General features: G+C 41.7%; 1 protein-coding gene across 3 annotated transcripts in view; it reads right to left on the reverse strand.

The window, feature by feature from the left end:
• Positions 1–7,416: 7,416 nt before the first annotated feature.
• Positions 7,417–16,944, reverse strand: part of LOC143284057 (translation initiation factor IF-3-like) — a 10,482-nt gene continuing 954 nt past the window's right edge. Inside the window, exons 2-4 of one of the 3 annotated variants that reach the window (XR_013055482.1) lie at positions 15,897–16,550; positions 14,925–15,136; positions 7,417–10,469 (exon numbers count right to left, since the gene is read on the reverse strand). Coding sequence is in view for 2 of the 3 variants with exons in the window: in XM_076590667.1 (XP_076446782.1) it covers positions 14,984–15,136; positions 15,897–16,493 (750 nt within the window). In the remaining variant the exon portion in view is untranslated. Of the gene's footprint in view, positions 15,137–15,896; positions 16,551–16,944 lie in introns of all 3 variants that reach the window. The other 2 variants (XM_076590667.1, XM_076590666.1) reach the window with 2 other exon arrangements.

Here is a 16,944-nt window from a genome sequence, read left to right on the forward strand (position 1 = left end):
ATGACTATGGACTGTGTGTCACCTGGATGACTATGGACTTTGTGTCATATGGACTGTGTGTCACCTGGATGACTATGGACTGTGTGTCACCTGGATGACTATGGACTCTGTGTCATCTAGATGACTATGGACTCTGTCACCTGGATGACTATGGACTCTGTGTCACCTGGATGACTATGGACTCTGTGTCATCTGGATGACAATGGACTCTGTGTCATCTGGATGACTATGGACTCTGTGTCATGGATGACTAGGGACTCTGTGTCATCTGGATGACTATGGACTCTGTGTCACCTGGATGACTATGGACTCTGTGTCACCTGGATGACTATGGACTCTGTGTCATGGATGACTATGGACTCTGTGTCACCTGGATGACAATGGACTCTGTGTCATCTGGATGACTATGGACTGTATGTCATCTGGATGACTAGGGACTGTGTGTCACCTGGATGACTAGGGACTCTGTGTCACCTGGATGACTATGGACTGTATGTCATCTGGATGACTAGGGACTCTGTGTCACCTGGATGACTAGGGACTCTGTGTCACCTGGATGACTAGGGACTCTGTGTCATGGATGACTAGGGACTCTGTGTCACCTGGATGACTATGGACTCTGTGTCATCTGAATGACTATGGACTCTGTGTCACCTGGATGACCAGGTTGTCTGTCCGTCCAGGTTTGTGGATATCTTTGGTGAATTTGACTTTGGAATGTTATCACCAAATGCAAGTGCTAGACAGACAGAATTCACCATGATGCTAAAACTGTTCCAGCCATTTCTTTAGGAACATATTGTTCTTGTCAGCAGTATTGGATATTTTTTTCAGAAACATTTATAATTTGTAGCTGGTGCTTAGTACGCTGGTAAACATGTTTGCAGTGGTATTTTTTGTATGTTACAGGAGTATTAAATCTTAATCACGCTAAATCAAAATTGAAGTGCATTGGTTTTAGTGGTGCATTTCCTGACAACAAAAAAGCCAAAGTGTAGGCATGGAATAGAGTATTAATGGACATACTAGCTGCATGTGTTTGTGTGTGTGTTTTGTTTTTGTTTTTCCTGTTTTTTGGTGCAAAATTATACAGACAGCAAACTTTCCAGTAACCCTCTTCTGGTTTTCTGTGGGATGGTAATGGCATTTGGGACCGTCAGTTCATGTAAAAATTACATGTATTGTACTCTCTACAGTTTAAAAAAAATTTAAAGGGTGTTTTCAAAGTTAGAAATGTAAACCCAAACTGGTCCAGAAAAATGAACACATACAACTTTCTTTGCTTTTCTAAATCAGCAAGATGAACCAGATTTGACAGAAAAGTGAAATGAACACACAGGACAGTGTGGCCACAAACAAAGAAAAATGAAATTTGTGTCGGCAGATTCATGGGGGGCTGTTGTTTGAGGGACGTGGTGGCGGTCTCCACTCTGGGAGGGACGCTCACTCAGTCTGGCTCCGCGACTAAGCCATTATTGTCGTTAGTAGGGGGCTTAGTAGGTGGTGTCCTAAGTACGTTAAAACAGAACAGGCACCACTGAACACCACCAAAGTGACTCAGCAGCAGTGCAGGGTCTCCTCTGGTGTGTGGCCTCCTGGCAACCTAACATCGATGGTTCCCTGTGGACTGCCGACGCTGGAACTGCGACGGACGAACCTGGGTGTGGCTGTGTATGGGGGAATCTAAATGAGCGGCATGGGAGTAATGCCACTGAAATGGTGCAGATGATGGAGCAGCAAAAAAAAAAAAAAGAAAAATGAAATTTTGAACCAAGCTGTTTTTTCCCCAGTTTGTCCCTGAGCACCAGGTTCAAGAAAATTGGGTGGCAAGAGGTCAAACCATGGACCATCAGTCACCATCACCTTCTAACACGCAAACCGCCGAGCTACAGGAGGCATTTATTGTTGGTCCCTTAGTGAAGTTTGAGAACAGATCAACAGAAACATATGGCTGTGGGCTGAAAATCTTGTTTACAACAACCTAGTCCTTCCTTGTCTTGTTCATTCTTACCATGCTTTCTGTGTGCTTGCATGTGTGCATGCATAATTATGTTTATGCACATTGATGTTTCTGAAGAAATAATGACATCTTTTTGGTTTACATCTGATTTAAAAAATTTTTAAAAAAGCATAATTAAAGTTTAGACTATGTGGACATGTCCTTATGCCGCTATGCATACATGTGCATCTTTATATCATCTGGTTTCAAGTGTTTGGAATTGTGATTCCCTTGTTTTCATGTCTTTTTACATTTTACCACAAGTGTACTCATTCAACTGTTGAATGATACTTTCATGTCCACCACTGTTGTACTGTTTATGTTTGTGTCTTGGTAGGATTGTCCGTTTTTCTCTGCAGAAAAGATCTTGGCAAATTGGTTCAGGAACTTCAGACCAGCCACCAAGGGCATGTTTCTGTAAACATGATGTAAACTGCAACCAAAAATGTCCACACATCTGTGTGGGGAAAAGTCAGAAGCAGCTTCTATGCTAGCATTTTCTGTGCATGTAACTGAATGATTTTCTTCTCAAGTTTTTGTTTGGTTTTTTTTGGTGTTTTTTGTTGTTTTTTTCTTCAAGATTCCTTTGAGCAAATGATTCAGTGCTTCATTCCTTCTAGTCTTCCGAAAGAGAAACGTCCTGTCGCATAGAGATGGCAGTGTGCCATGTTCAGCTGCATGCAGTGCAGTGCACCAATTGATTGTATGTGTGTGTCCAACAGCAGTGATAGTGAGCTTTTCAAAATTATCTAGATAGAAATCATTCTTCTCAGTGTGTGTGTGTTTGTGTGTGTGTGTGTGTGTAGGCATGTACTACTACACACTCTTCAAAACCATGAAATATTGTGCATGTGTGTGTACGTATGCATGTGGACATGCACATGTGTGTCCATCAGACATACCAATGAGCTCTTCAAAATCATGTACAGATGACAGAAAGCTTCCACTGTTCCCATTCCATAATGTCCCATAATGTATTTGCAGTCAGTAAGTGGTTGTCAATATTGTCCGTGATTAAATAGCAGTAAATACCACAGTTTCTCTTCAGAATGTCAAAATGATCACATTGAAATAATCGTACACAGGTTTTAAGAAGTGAATAGTGTGAATAATATTATTTCCTCTTATTCAGTGATTTGGTTGAAACAGATTTGGAGTTAATTTATTTTGCAGGATTGTGTAAAAATGGTTTAGGACCATACCCACTACCTCCTCCCCCACACATCCCCTGCACCACCCCCACGTTCTCCTCTGTTTTCTGAAAGTGTATACAGACAGGCACACACTGGCACCAAACTATACACATACACAGCAAAACAGTGTTTCTCTACATGCAAACAGTTTATTGACTTTCTCTGTGTCTGTGGATTTTTTTTTTTAAACAGATACAAGGTTTCAGGCTAACAAAACAACTGAAAGGACATTTTGAAAACCTGGAGTCCTAACCATGTACATAAGATGATTCTGGTCCAGCGAGGGAAAAAAACTGTGTGGGACACTGAAATCAGTTTGATCAAAGGAGCCACTTTCCCTGAAAATTCCCTGGTCTTACACTATCCAGCATTCACACACACCTACAATCAGGCAGGCAACTTTTCTTCTTCTTTTTTTTCAGTGCTTCATGTTTGCTTTTAAAATGGATGAATACTATTCTGTAATTTTAGAAAATGGAGGGAAAACTTCAGCGTGATGTGAAATAAGCATAATGACCAGATTTTAATACATGATATTATTGTACAGTATATAATATTTTAATTCCTTTTTTTTTTCTATGTGAGTTGATAATGGTACCAACATCTGCATCTGGTTGTATGCATCCACAGTTAAGTTGGACACTTGATTTTTATTGATGTGATTTGTATATAGCTATTATACTTAAGTGAACTTTTTTTTATAGTGAAGATCTGTGTTTTCTAGACATTAAGAAACATATGTAAAAAATAAATAAATAAAATAAAAACCCACCACCTTTGATTACAGTATATAATTTTAACTTTCTGGCATATCAGATGTGAACATTTTTGGTTTAACCATTTTTGCACGACGAAATTTACCTGATATATGTACATGTACATTGAACTCATACTATTGGCTATTATGTATACTTACATTTTACTCTCTTTCTCAGAACATTTCACCATTTTTATTTGGTGATCCGTTTCCGTGTAAGGTTTGGGCAAACCTCATTTTAATCTGGAAATGGTTTTAGTTTCAGGGTTGAATGTATTTGCAGGCGGCGTCATTCATATCATCTGTTTGGTGTCTGGTGCACATGGATGTTGGATATTGTGTGTGTTGTGTGCACCAGTGTTCATGTGCACTGTGCTGTGATGGTGTCAGTTGTTTGTGTATTAGGTATTTTGTCTGTCAGATTTTTAGTGTGCACTGGGCCATCTTGTTTGTCAGCTGTTCATCGTGCATTGGATATCGTGTTGGTTTGGTGCATGCTGGACGTCGTGCTGGTTCCGTGCATAAAGGATTGTTTCTTTGTTTTTTTTTGTTTTTTTTACATATTCTCAATATAGTCTTGGTTGAATTCATGTTGGATATTGTCTCTCTGAACCATGTACAGAATCTTCTTTGCTTTCTCCTTTCTTTCTTCTTCCTTGGCCTCTTTTAATGTTGGGTTCTTCAATCACCGATATGTGTGACGGGACATTAAACAAACAAACAAAAAAATTCCTTCCTTTAATGTTGGGAGGGGGGGGAGAGAGGAGGGGGTCAAGTGGGATAGGGGTAAAGGGCAACAGGCAAGAGTCAAACCTAAAGCCAACTGGTACAGCTTGGTGCATTTTGTGTGCGTCGTGCATGGTGGTGAGTGTGTGCCAAATGCGTCATTTTTCCGTATTTCTACATATATATACCTTTCCGTGTTCTGGAGGATTTCTACGGCATACATGGGATAGATGTTATTGTGGCATCTCATTGCTTGGTGCTTTGTTGTGTGCGTCGTGTGCAGTGGTTATTGTGTGCCAAATGTGTCAGTGTCATGTGTGGTGGTTATTGTGTGCTAAGTGTGTCAGTGCGTCGTGTGTGGTGGTTATTGTGTGCCAAATGTGTCAGTGCATCGTGTGTGGTGGTTATTGTGTGCTAAGTGTGTCAGTGTGTCATATTTCTATATATATATATATAAATACCTTTCTGTGTTTTGGAGGAATTCTGTGGTGTAGATGGGATAGATGTTACTGTGGTGTCTTGTTTCTTGTGATGTTCATGCAGTAAAAAAAAAAAAAATAGAAAGAAAAGAAAGAAAGAAAGAACATTTATTGAATGTGTCATGTCAGCGCCAGTGTAGAAAATGTGTTCTCAATGTGATGTCATTTAATATTCAATATGTGGAATGTCCATTGCATTTTTACATGTGTGTGGATGTTGTTGGGTTTTTTTTTTACGTGTTCTCAGTCATTTAATGGATCTGTTAATGTGTGTTGCATGTTGGTGTCTGTGTAGATTTAAAAAAAAATTTTTTAATAGAAAATATGTTCTCAATATGATGTCATTTAATGGATATGTGGTATGTTCATGTGTGTTGCATGTTGATGTCTTCATATATATATTTTTTTTAAGTGTTCTCAATTTGATGTCATTAAGTATTTAATGGATATGTGGTATGTTAATCTGTTGCATGATTTTTGTTTTCTTTGTGTGTGTGTGTGTGTGTGTGTGTGTTCAGGGAGTGGCAGTAGGGGTCTTCTTCAACTTGCCGATGACTTTGTTGTCGTTGGTGCATGCTGGGTGTGTTCTTGTTTCCATAACCCACTGAACACCGACATGGATTACAGGATCTTTAACAAGCATAGTTGATCTGCATGAATCAACACATGGAGGGGGTTTAGGCACTGGCAGGTCTGCACATATGTTGACCTGGGACACCTGAAAAACCTCCACCCTTTACCCACCAGGTGCCGTTTCCAAGATTTGAGCCCAGGACCCTCAGATTTTAAGTCCATCGCTTTCACCGCTCGGCTGCTGCATCATGTCTTATTTGGTGTGTGTGTGTGTCATGTTCACATGTTGTCTGGTATTGATATCTGTGTGTTGTATTGGTTGGGTTGTTCTTGTTTTTGTTGTTTTTGTTTTGTTTCTTTTTAAACTAAGGTGTCAGTTCAGTGTTCCCCATGCACGATGCCTGTGTGGAGGATAACAGGCTAAGTTGTTGCGTGATGTCTTTGTGGAGGATAACAGGCTAAGTTGTTGCGTGATGTCTTTGTGGAGGATAACAGGCTAAGTTGTTGCGTGATGTCTTTGTGGAGGATAACAGGCTAAGTTGTTGCGTGATGTCTTTGTGGAGGATAACAGGCTAAGTTGTTGCGTGATGTCTTTGTGGAGGATAACAGGCTAAGTTGTTGCGTGATGTCTTTGTGGAGGATAACAGGCTAAGTTGTTGCGTGATGTCTGGTCGACAGTCCACTGGCAGGATGTGTTGTCCTTGTATCTTCACATGCTCTCTGGCTCAGCTGAAATGATGATTACTCCACCTGAACTTATCAAAATGGTTGTCTGTCAGTAATGAATAGGTGAGAATTTCACACCTTTTTTAAATGACAGAATTGCTCAGTATTCATCTCTTCTTTTTTTTTCTTCTTTTTCTCTTTCATTTTTTTAATTCTTTTTTTTTTTTTTAATACATTAATGTGACAGCAGAAGTTCTTTCAACCTTGTTTTCAGAGTATTGGAGATAATGACGACAATAAGTAAGCATTTGCCATGTTGCACAAGTCAGTCCAAAGGACAACGTCACAAAAACCCATCCATAACATTTTCTTGTTTTCCACCACGGACACAGATTGAGGACATAATCTTTTGAAAGAATGAATAGACGGGCGCAATAGCCGAGTGGTTAAAGCGTTGGACTGTCAATCTGAGGGTCCCGGGTTCGAATCACAGTGACGGCGCCTGGTGGGTGAAGGGTGGAGATTTTTATGATCTCCCAGGTCAGCATATGTGCAGACCTGCTAGTGCCTGAACCCCCTTCGTGTGTATATGCAAGCAGAAGATCAGATACGCACGTTAAAGATCCTGCAATCCCTGTCAGCGTTCGGTGGGTTATGGAAACAAGAACATACCCAGCATGCACACCCCCGAAAACAGAGTATGGCTGCCTACATGGCGGGGTAAAAACGGTCATACACGTAAAAGCCCACTCGTGAACATACGAGTGAACGTGGGAGTTGCAGCCCACGAACGCAGAAGAAGAAAGAATGAATAAATAGATTTTTTTTTTTTTTTTTTTTTTAACCCATTTTCAGTGCTGGTGAAATAACCAGATAACTTCGTCTCACTTTTTTTTTTTTTAAAACTATTTTCTGCCCACCAATATTTGTTGATTTGATCATATTGCTTTTTCTTTCCTTCTCTTTTTTTTAAATTTTTAAAAAAATATTTTTTATTAATCAGTCTGGGGGGGGGAAATTTGCTGTTGTGATAAATCACTTTGACCAGTGTTCTGTTCGTCTTGCCAATGCTATGTTGTTTTGTCCACCCTCTCAGCTTTCCTCCCTAGCCATCCTGTTGTCCTGTGTTGTCTTTGTTGTAGAGCTGTGCCAGTTGGACTCAAGTCGTGTTGTAGTGATGTGTCCCAGATGGTTTGCATGCTGTGTCTGTGCTGTATTGGATTGGATTGTTTTGTATTACTCTTTGTTACAACTGGTTTCTCTGTGTGAAATTTTGGGCTGCTCTCCAAAGGAAGAGCACATCATTACAGTGCAGCGCCACAGTTTTTTCCCTTTCTATGTACATGTGTTTATAGTGTATCCCTTTGTAAGTGTTCATGCACACATAACCAGTTTGACATAAGCATGATGCCGTAAGTACACGTAAGGAAATCAGCACATATGCTGCACACACTACCCTGCACATGTACACACACACCGACACACTACCCTGCACATTTACACACGCACCCACACACACTCACTATGCACATACCATGTGTGCATTCAAAGAAAAACAAACTCACAAACTTGCATACACATGCACACCACGACAGACAGAAATTATCAGCTGACTTCTGTGCATTAAAGTTGAGTACAAGTGTAGGTATGATTGTATAAGAAGAGCTACTTCTGTACATTGCATTGTAAGCAGCTAAACGTGCATGCAGAGAAGTTATAAAAGTAAAGTCAGAAGAAATGAGACTTTGTGTATGAAACTTGTTATCAGTCCTATGAGGTGTGAGGCAGCGGTGCCAAAGAAACACCTGTAAAAACCAGGTGTGTCTGCATCATCACAAGAGCTGTTGTGCAGTGCTGCCACATCAGTATTGCGTATTCATGAATGGTACAAAACAGATGTAACATATGTTAGCAGATCAATTTGTGTGTCAAAGAATGGTACAAAACTGATATAACATATGCCAGCAGATCAGTTTATACGTCAAAGAAAGGTACAAAATGTGTACACCATATCAATCTGTCAGATCAGTTTAACAGATCTGTTTGTGTGTTGAACAGTGGTTCAAAACTGACAGCACATAGAACAGTTCATGTCTGTCACACCTCTGGGGGGGAGGGGGGGGGGGGGAACAGCGTGAACTTGTTTACAATCCATTCATGTTCACAAAAGTTTATTTAAAACTTATTCCAATTTGAGTCAGACGTGTTACAGTAATTTTTCTCCTGGTAATTTTATACCCTTTCTTTTTTTCTTTTTCTTTTCAAGACATTGATAAAATTAAAGTTATATCACTGAACAATGTGACTCACACATGCAAATACACACACACATATAATGACATATGCACATTAAAATAATCATCCACTCTAAGCTGCAACACTGCTCTACAGTGGAAAGAAATCACACATTAAAATGTAATGATGCTCACCTGTTCTATTCGATCTAGTGACTAAAGTGTGCATGGTGTAGAAAAAAATGTGAAATGACTTTTTCGTTTCTGATTTTTTGAATGATGGAATGTTTAATTCATGAGTACCTGTGTGAGTGTTTTGTGTGTGTGTGTGTGTGTGTCTGTGTTTCTGTCTTCTTATCGGTCAGTGAATGATATAGTACTGTTAAGTTCTTATTCATGATGTTCGTGTGTCCATGTAGGTAAACGACTAGAACTTGCCCTTCCTTAATGTTTATGCACTCTGATGTATCGCAAAGGAAGGTGAAATATGCCAAAGCGTGATCATCATCTCTTCTCTCTCACTCATTCTCTTGTTTTATACATTTTTTAATGTGCATTTTTCTACCTTTTGAATTGTGTTGGTTGCTTTCAGTTGTACGGAACTTTTTTTTTTTCTTTTCTTTTTTTTTCTTTTTTAGCATATCAGAATGTGTTGTAATTGAAAAGCACCTTATGTTTTCCCTGACTTATATTCTGTTGATTACGACTGCCTTCTTTGATAAAACCACCTTTTTGCAGCAATAGAAAAAAAAACGAGTCGCAAAAATGCCTCAGCTTTGTGTGTGTGTGTGTGTGTGTGTGCTTGTTTGTGTATGTGTGCATGTGCATGAGAGAGAATATGCTTGTGTGCATGCTTGCATATATGGATTTGTGCACAAGCATTTGTGAACAACATTCACAATATCATGCTTGTGCTTGCTCTAACAATGCCACCAAATGCTCACAGCAGTGGCCTGAAGATGTCAGGGGTTTGGGTTAATTTCTCTTCTCTTCAACAAGTATAACATTTACAGCTTTGTACAAATCAACAAACCTTTAAGAGCTACCAACAACAACAAAATCATGAAATTTTCACCTTTAAAATTCATAGGCCATAAAGAAAAAAATAACATGCATTTTATATGAAATTTGTAAGCAAAAAGGTATATAACAGGCAGAAGTTAAGGAATGAGGAGAGTCTGTTTTAAAAATGACTGACTATGATTGACTATATCTTTAAAAATCAAAACAAAACAAAACAAATGAAAGTACAAGAAAATTACAATGCACTTATAATAATTATACTAATAACAGTACATTTATATAATACTTTCAAACCTCTCAAAGTTCTTTATATTAACACATCAGACAAAAATCACAAAAATACACATATGCACAAACACACACAAGCAAGCATGCACATGCTCACACGCACACGCACACATACATACAAGCAAGCATATAACTCTGGCAAGATATTCTCCACTATAATCAAAGTATATTCTCCACTATAATCAAAGTCTAGCCCAGACAGTTGGGACAGCAGTTGCCTCCTCTGCTGTTCTGATGGTCACAGTCAGACTATCATACACACACAGACACACACGTATCGTCTTGACAAACAGGATTCTTGTAATGATTCTTCACATTCACTGGCCAGACCGAACCACTAACGAAGAATTGAGGGAATGAACAAGACAGTGGCCTGCAGAAGAAGTGATCCTTCAAAGACACCGGACATGGATCAGCCACACACTCCACAAGCCTGTATCCAGCACTACAAAAGCACAAGGCAAGCCCTTACCTGGAACCTGCATGTGGAAAAGGAAAAGAGGCTGGCCAAGAAATACATGGCGCCATGACCTGGAAGCAGACATGAAGAGAACAGACTACATTTGGGGACAGCTGGAATGACTGCCACAGGACCAGGGTGGCTGGAGAATGCCTGTTGGCAGCCTGTGTCCCAGACAGGGCAAAAGACATAGTGATGTGATGTGTAACAAACGGAATGAACACGCTATGCAAAACAAACGACAAAACAGTGAAGACCACTTTGTACTGCAAGTTGAAACATCAGAACAATGATCACCAGCTTCTCTGATGATCTGCAACAGATCGAAGGACGTAGCAAAATGGCCTGAACCCCACAGGCTGAACGCTGATTTTGCTGCACTGCATGAAGCCACACTGGCAGGTAACCGTTCCCTCAAAGAGCAAAAGAACACTGCCTCCTGGCAATGAACAGCTGAGAGAATCCTCACCTTGCCATTCAAAAAACGTTTGGGGTTGTCGACACTGCTTCTGTGCAACTCCAACAAATACCATGCATCTTCTGTGGATCATGGGAAATATCTTCACAAGAGTTCTGCTCTCCCCAATGAGTACAATCAGAATCAGAGTGGGTTATTCACATTCAGGCCTCAGTCCCAAGGAGCATAATGTTTGGCAACAAAGGGGGTGAAATTCCAACAAAGAGGGGGGAAGGGGTGGAAGAAAAAGAGAACTGTTAGTTTAAGGAGTGAATGACAAAACCAGTCCGTCAAACAGGATTAACAAAGCAGGGAAAGGGGGGGAAAGGGAAGCGGGCAAGGTGGGGGTCAAAAGGAAATGATGTTCAGGGACAGAGGGGAAATTCCTGAGGAGATACAGATACCACAGACTTTTCTGACACTGACGAATCACATACACCATACACCATGTGTATTTCCAATGGTAACTAACACTGACGAATCACATACACCATACACCATGTGTATTTCCAATGGTAACTAACACTGACGAATCACATACACCATACACCATGTGTATTTCCAATGGCAACTAACACTGACGAATCACACACACCATACACCATGTGTATTTCCAATGGTAACTAACACTGACGAATCACACACACCATACACCATGTGTATTTCCAATGGTAACTAACACTGACGAATCACATACACCATACACCATGTGTATTTCCAATGGCAACTAACCCACTGGCAAAGGACAAGCAGACAAACAGAAGAAGCGAGTAAGAGATACTGAGAGATGCTTAAAGGCAACAGACAATGGTGTGGTGGTCAAGCAGTAATGCACCTGACCAGGAAGCCGGTGTCTGTGGGATTGAATCCCATATACAGACCAGGATTTTCACTCCTGCTCCACTAAACCGTGAATGGTGGTCTGGATGCTAGTCATTCAGACAAGACACTAAACTCAAGTCCTGTGTGCAGCATGCACTTAGTACACACAAAAGAACCCACAGCAACAAATGGGTTGTCCCTGGGGAAAGTCTTGAAAAGTCCACTTTGACAGAAAAACAAATATGCAGCAAAAGAAAGAAAAGAAATGTTGGCCCTCCATCATGACGACATGCTCAGGGGGGAGCAGCCAGTATTTCTCACAGAGAAATGTGTTGCGACAAAAAGCAATACAATACAGTACAATACAACAGAATACAATTCAATACATTTCAATACAACACAACACAATATAATACAAACAGTTCAGCACATCAGGCCTTGAACCTGCGGAGAACGCTGATAAATCCAAGAAACAAGCAACCACGGGAATGAGTACATGCACCAATGGACAACAAGTGAACACAAAGGAGGAAGCACAAAACATCCCGTCTATCCACAACCCCCTCATGACAACAAACAACCCCCTAAATGACAACTACAACCCTGAAAGAAGAACAAATCACAAACGCACCCCACCCCCCTCCCCCCGCCCCCCATCTCCCCTCTCACCAAACAACACGCACGGCCCCACAACACAAACAAACCTTACAACCTGAACATCCCCCAACCAAACAACTCGACCACAAGGGCACAGCAAAAAGGTCGTTAAACTCCACTCACTTGACTTGACGTCTTGTAAGTGCCAGACATCAAACATCCTATACCCCATCCACCAGCCCCACACAGGCTTCCTGTTGAGATCAACACTAAGTTCAAGTTCAAATCACTGTGTCTTACTTCCCCTGCTGACGATGGAAATGGACAGGCCACGATCTGAGGATGACTAAAAAGGAAAATTCAGACATCCTTACATGGGCACCAACCAGGGGAGAAAACAGAGAGGCAGACCATTGGGCACCTAAGAAGAACTGTGCAAGAGGAGATGAAAACAGCACGCATGACCTGAACGAAATCAACTGGCTTGCTCAAGGCCGACTGTTGGAGCCTGAAGCTCCAGCTGGAGTGAAGAGGATTAAATTACTTCCCCTGTTAATGTCCATGCTCCTCCTCCCCTTTCCCCACTCCCAGCAAGAGGAAGGGTTTGCAGGCCCACTTTCATGGTGGACCTTTCGTCGCTTGCAGAGCAAGAAGTAGGCCATATGACTTCATGGGCAGCCCACCACCGTAACTTGAGTTTGCACTGCCTTTCTTTGGACAACCTTTCGGCAGAGTTTATGAATGGATCAGTTTGAATACATGATGGCAGAGATGTGAAAAGGAACATGCTCAAAGTAAACATAGAAGACTAAAGCAAATAATGTGTGTAATTATAAAACCAAATTTATCTTGTAAACTTGCAAAAATAGTCACCAAAAATTTTCAAAAATCCTTTCGTCAGAACACCTATTTCCACGACAAAATTTAACCTTTCGCAGTTTCGGTGACCTGGAAAAAAACAGGAAATGGAGACATACATGCGTGCACAGTTCTCGCTAAAAATAACTGGGGAACCTCCAGGAAAATACGACGGAAGTGGGTCTGCAAACCCTCATTCATTTCAAGACCTGAAAACTGAACCATGCAATCCTTGCTGTCAAGTAACGGACTTGCCCAGCCCTGCCCTGCGGCTGCTGAATCCCAACATGCACAACTGAACACTATTACTACCATTCCATTCGGCTAGAATTCTATACACTTTGAGGTAGTTATTGTTTGTGCAATTTGCATTATGTGAAATCAGAAGCTTTGTGTTCAGATAATGCTCTAAACATTATTTCATTCACAAGTCTGTCATGTTCTGTGTAACATTGCCAAACCTTGTCGCCATCTATTGTTTGGTTTTTTTTACCTTTTTTTCCATGTGCCCCCATGGGGATTTTTTTGAATAAAATCTTGAATCTTGAATCTTGAACACCACCACAGTGAGTCTGCAGCACTGCTGCCAGTGTATGCTCTGGTGAGGTGCCTCACAGAAGACTGACAGTTACCAGGGGACTGCTAACACTGGGACTGTGACATAAGGAGCCCAGGTGTGGATATGAATTAAAAGGGTGTTAGCTGAAACTACAACTTCAGGGCTTCACTTCCACTCAGTGAAGAGAGCAGGCATGTTTTCACACAGCTCTCTCAAGACCCTGCAATCTGAAGCAATGGGTTGTGTGAGAAGATGAAATTCACCAACAAGCGGGCGTCAAGCGCTTTCTGTGACTGATCTACATAGTGCTTTTCTTTACAATGGCAGGGATCAGGTTCGACATCGGTCATCGACGCATTTAATTTTGAAATGACCCATTGTTTTTCAAGTTGCCAGGTCACATGACTTATTGTTTTTATGACCAGTCGGTCAACCAAAGTAACCATCTCTCTCTCTCTCTCTCTCTAACGATCGTGATCACTTTGTCGTCTGCTCCTACAGGAAATAACTATAAACTGGTTTATTAAAATACGGATCCGTGACGAAACGAAATCCGAAACGAATCTTTATCGCTGCCTTTCGCGAGCTTCGGCGAGAAGAATTGGCGTTCCCACTTTTGCATTAACCGAGTGCAGTTCCGGGAAAACTGAAAGTAGACTTCTGCTTTCAGTTTACAATCAGACCGGTCGACAACAGAAAAATGCCTCCTAAAAAGGTGCCGCGGATAGAAAAGGGCCAGAAAACGTTTAGTTTCGCAGCTAAAGAAGGCAGCTCATTGGAAAGTACAGATACGGCTGCGGCATCATCGTCAAGCAAATCATCGGAAATTACAGACAAGGTGACGGATAAGGAGGCTGCGGCTTCGTCGTCGAGAACATTTCGAGCTGCGTGGATTTGTGCATTATTAAAGTTTGAAAAAACCCGTGACGGGTGATATTTGACCTATTGATTTTCAAAATGACCTATTGATTTTATGTTCTTCCGGTCATATGACCTATTGTCTACTGAACCCAACCTGATCTCTGCAATGGTTTCTGTGCAAAGCTTCCAGTTGTAGTTGACATGCTAATATGAAACACTTCAAACAGTCGAGAAGATGAGGTAGGACAACAACAACAACATAAAAAGACTGCAAACTGGAGTAGGCACCAGATACACAAATACATTTTTGGAAACACGCTTCTTTCTTTTCCTTCTTTTCTCACACACTCATATACCGTTACTAAGTCTTACTTTTTGTTTCACGCACCAAATCCTAGTTAATGGCTGTCTGTTCACACAAGTTGGGCTGGTCACTCATCAGGGGTGGGCTGAGCAGACGGCAGAGGGCAAAGCAACAACTGCTGTTCCCCCTGGGTTCGAACCCCTTGCTTCACCACTGCCTGCTCTTCCAGCTCCTGGGTCACCTTCTTCAGCAGCTGGGAGATCAGCCTGTCACCCACGCCCTGCAACACACACACACATAGTGAGAGGTAGACTACAACAATCTGGTAAAAGTTGAGTTACATGAGATAGAAGAGGCAACAGGTCAAGTCACAAGCTCTTCTTCAGGCAAATGAAATGAGTGAGTGACAGACAGAAAGAACACACACGCAGTGATATACACACACATAATGATATACACACATACACACACCACTCACACACACACAAACACACACTCACACATAAACACACACACACACACACACACACTCTTTCACACACACACACACACACACACAAACACAATAATAACAACAACAATAACAACAACAACAATAACTGGACATCTATCAGCGCTTTCCTCGTTGCACAAAGTGCTTTACAATCCACACACACATGCGTAAGAAACACACTCAGTCCTCAACTCACAATCATGCACAATAAACATGTACATACAAACTCGCATGTATAATACAAACACACATACCCACCACTCACACACACACACACAAAACACTCACACACAGAGTCACAGACACACACACCACTCACACACACACACACACACACACACGCATATGTGATGCATGTGATGTACAGATAAAGAAACACAAACACACCCCAACATCATATGCACACACACACACACACACACACACACACAGAGTCACACACACACACACACACACACACACACACACACACACACACACACACACACACACACGATGCATGTAATGTGTAGATATGATACACCTGAGATGTACAGTCATCCCTCACCTGCTCCACCCTGCGGTGTGCCCTGATGACGAACTTCACCTGAGCGCCGCGACTCAGCACTTCTTTGACCTGCCTCAGCTTGACGTCCAGGTCATGGTCCGTGATGTTGGAGGTGACACGGAACTCCTTCTCCTTCATCCTCTCCTTCTTCTTCTCCATCCTCTGCCGCTTGCTCTCCTCGGCCAGCTCCTGGCCCGACATCAGTCGCAGTGACCGCAGCCCATCCGTGTTTGCTCCCATGTCCACCAACCTGAGGTGGTCTTTCCTGGCGAGGGCCTCTGCCTCGTTCAGCGTCATCTGCCCCACCAGCATCTCGGCCTGGTCGAACACCTGGCATGTCTCACTGCCGGCTGACACACCGGTCTTACTCCTGGACTTCTTCACTGCACGAGACATGGCCGATGCTGAAAAACCTCTGTTGAAAACTAGAGACTGTGCATGTGGAGCAACTCCTTCGGAAGAAGTGATTCTGGAGATGTGGAAAATGCAGGATCGGAGCATGGCGGGGAGCAGGCTGGGCACATGCTGCTGCCTCCTGGCAATGATGCTGCAGGCCTGCTGCAGGGAGAGGAGGCGGGACAGGCCCTGATGCAGCATCTTTCAGCACCACTCTTCTGCTGGTCTCTGAAAGGTAGTCTCAAAAGATGTGTATTTCTGCAAAAACAGATAATTTGGTCAAAAATATATTTTAAAAACTAAAAAAACAAACAAAAACTGGCCATGGCATTGGGTATATGCATCAATGGACAAAAATGTAAATACAAAAGAGCAAGCACAAAACATCCTTTCAGTGCCAGACATTAAACATCCTATTTAAAAAAAAGAAAAGAAAAAAAAAGAAATTCCTGACACTCAAGCACATGTCATCAGATGATATTTGGGTGTGATGCAGGTGTGATGTGCAGGTGTGTGTCTGGTGCATGTCTGCGATATGTGTGTGGGATGTGTGGGTGTGAGGATTGTGCATGTAATATCTGTCATGCATTTGAGTGTGTGTGTGTGTGTGTGTGTGTGTGTGTGATTTGAAGCACTTTGTTAGAACTCTTAT

This window comes from Babylonia areolata, chromosome 7 (genome assembly GCF_041734735.1).
Source record: "Babylonia areolata isolate BAREFJ2019XMU chromosome 7, ASM4173473v1, whole genome shotgun sequence".
Classification (NCBI taxonomy): domain Eukaryota; kingdom Metazoa; phylum Mollusca; class Gastropoda; order Neogastropoda; family Buccinidae; genus Babylonia; species Babylonia areolata.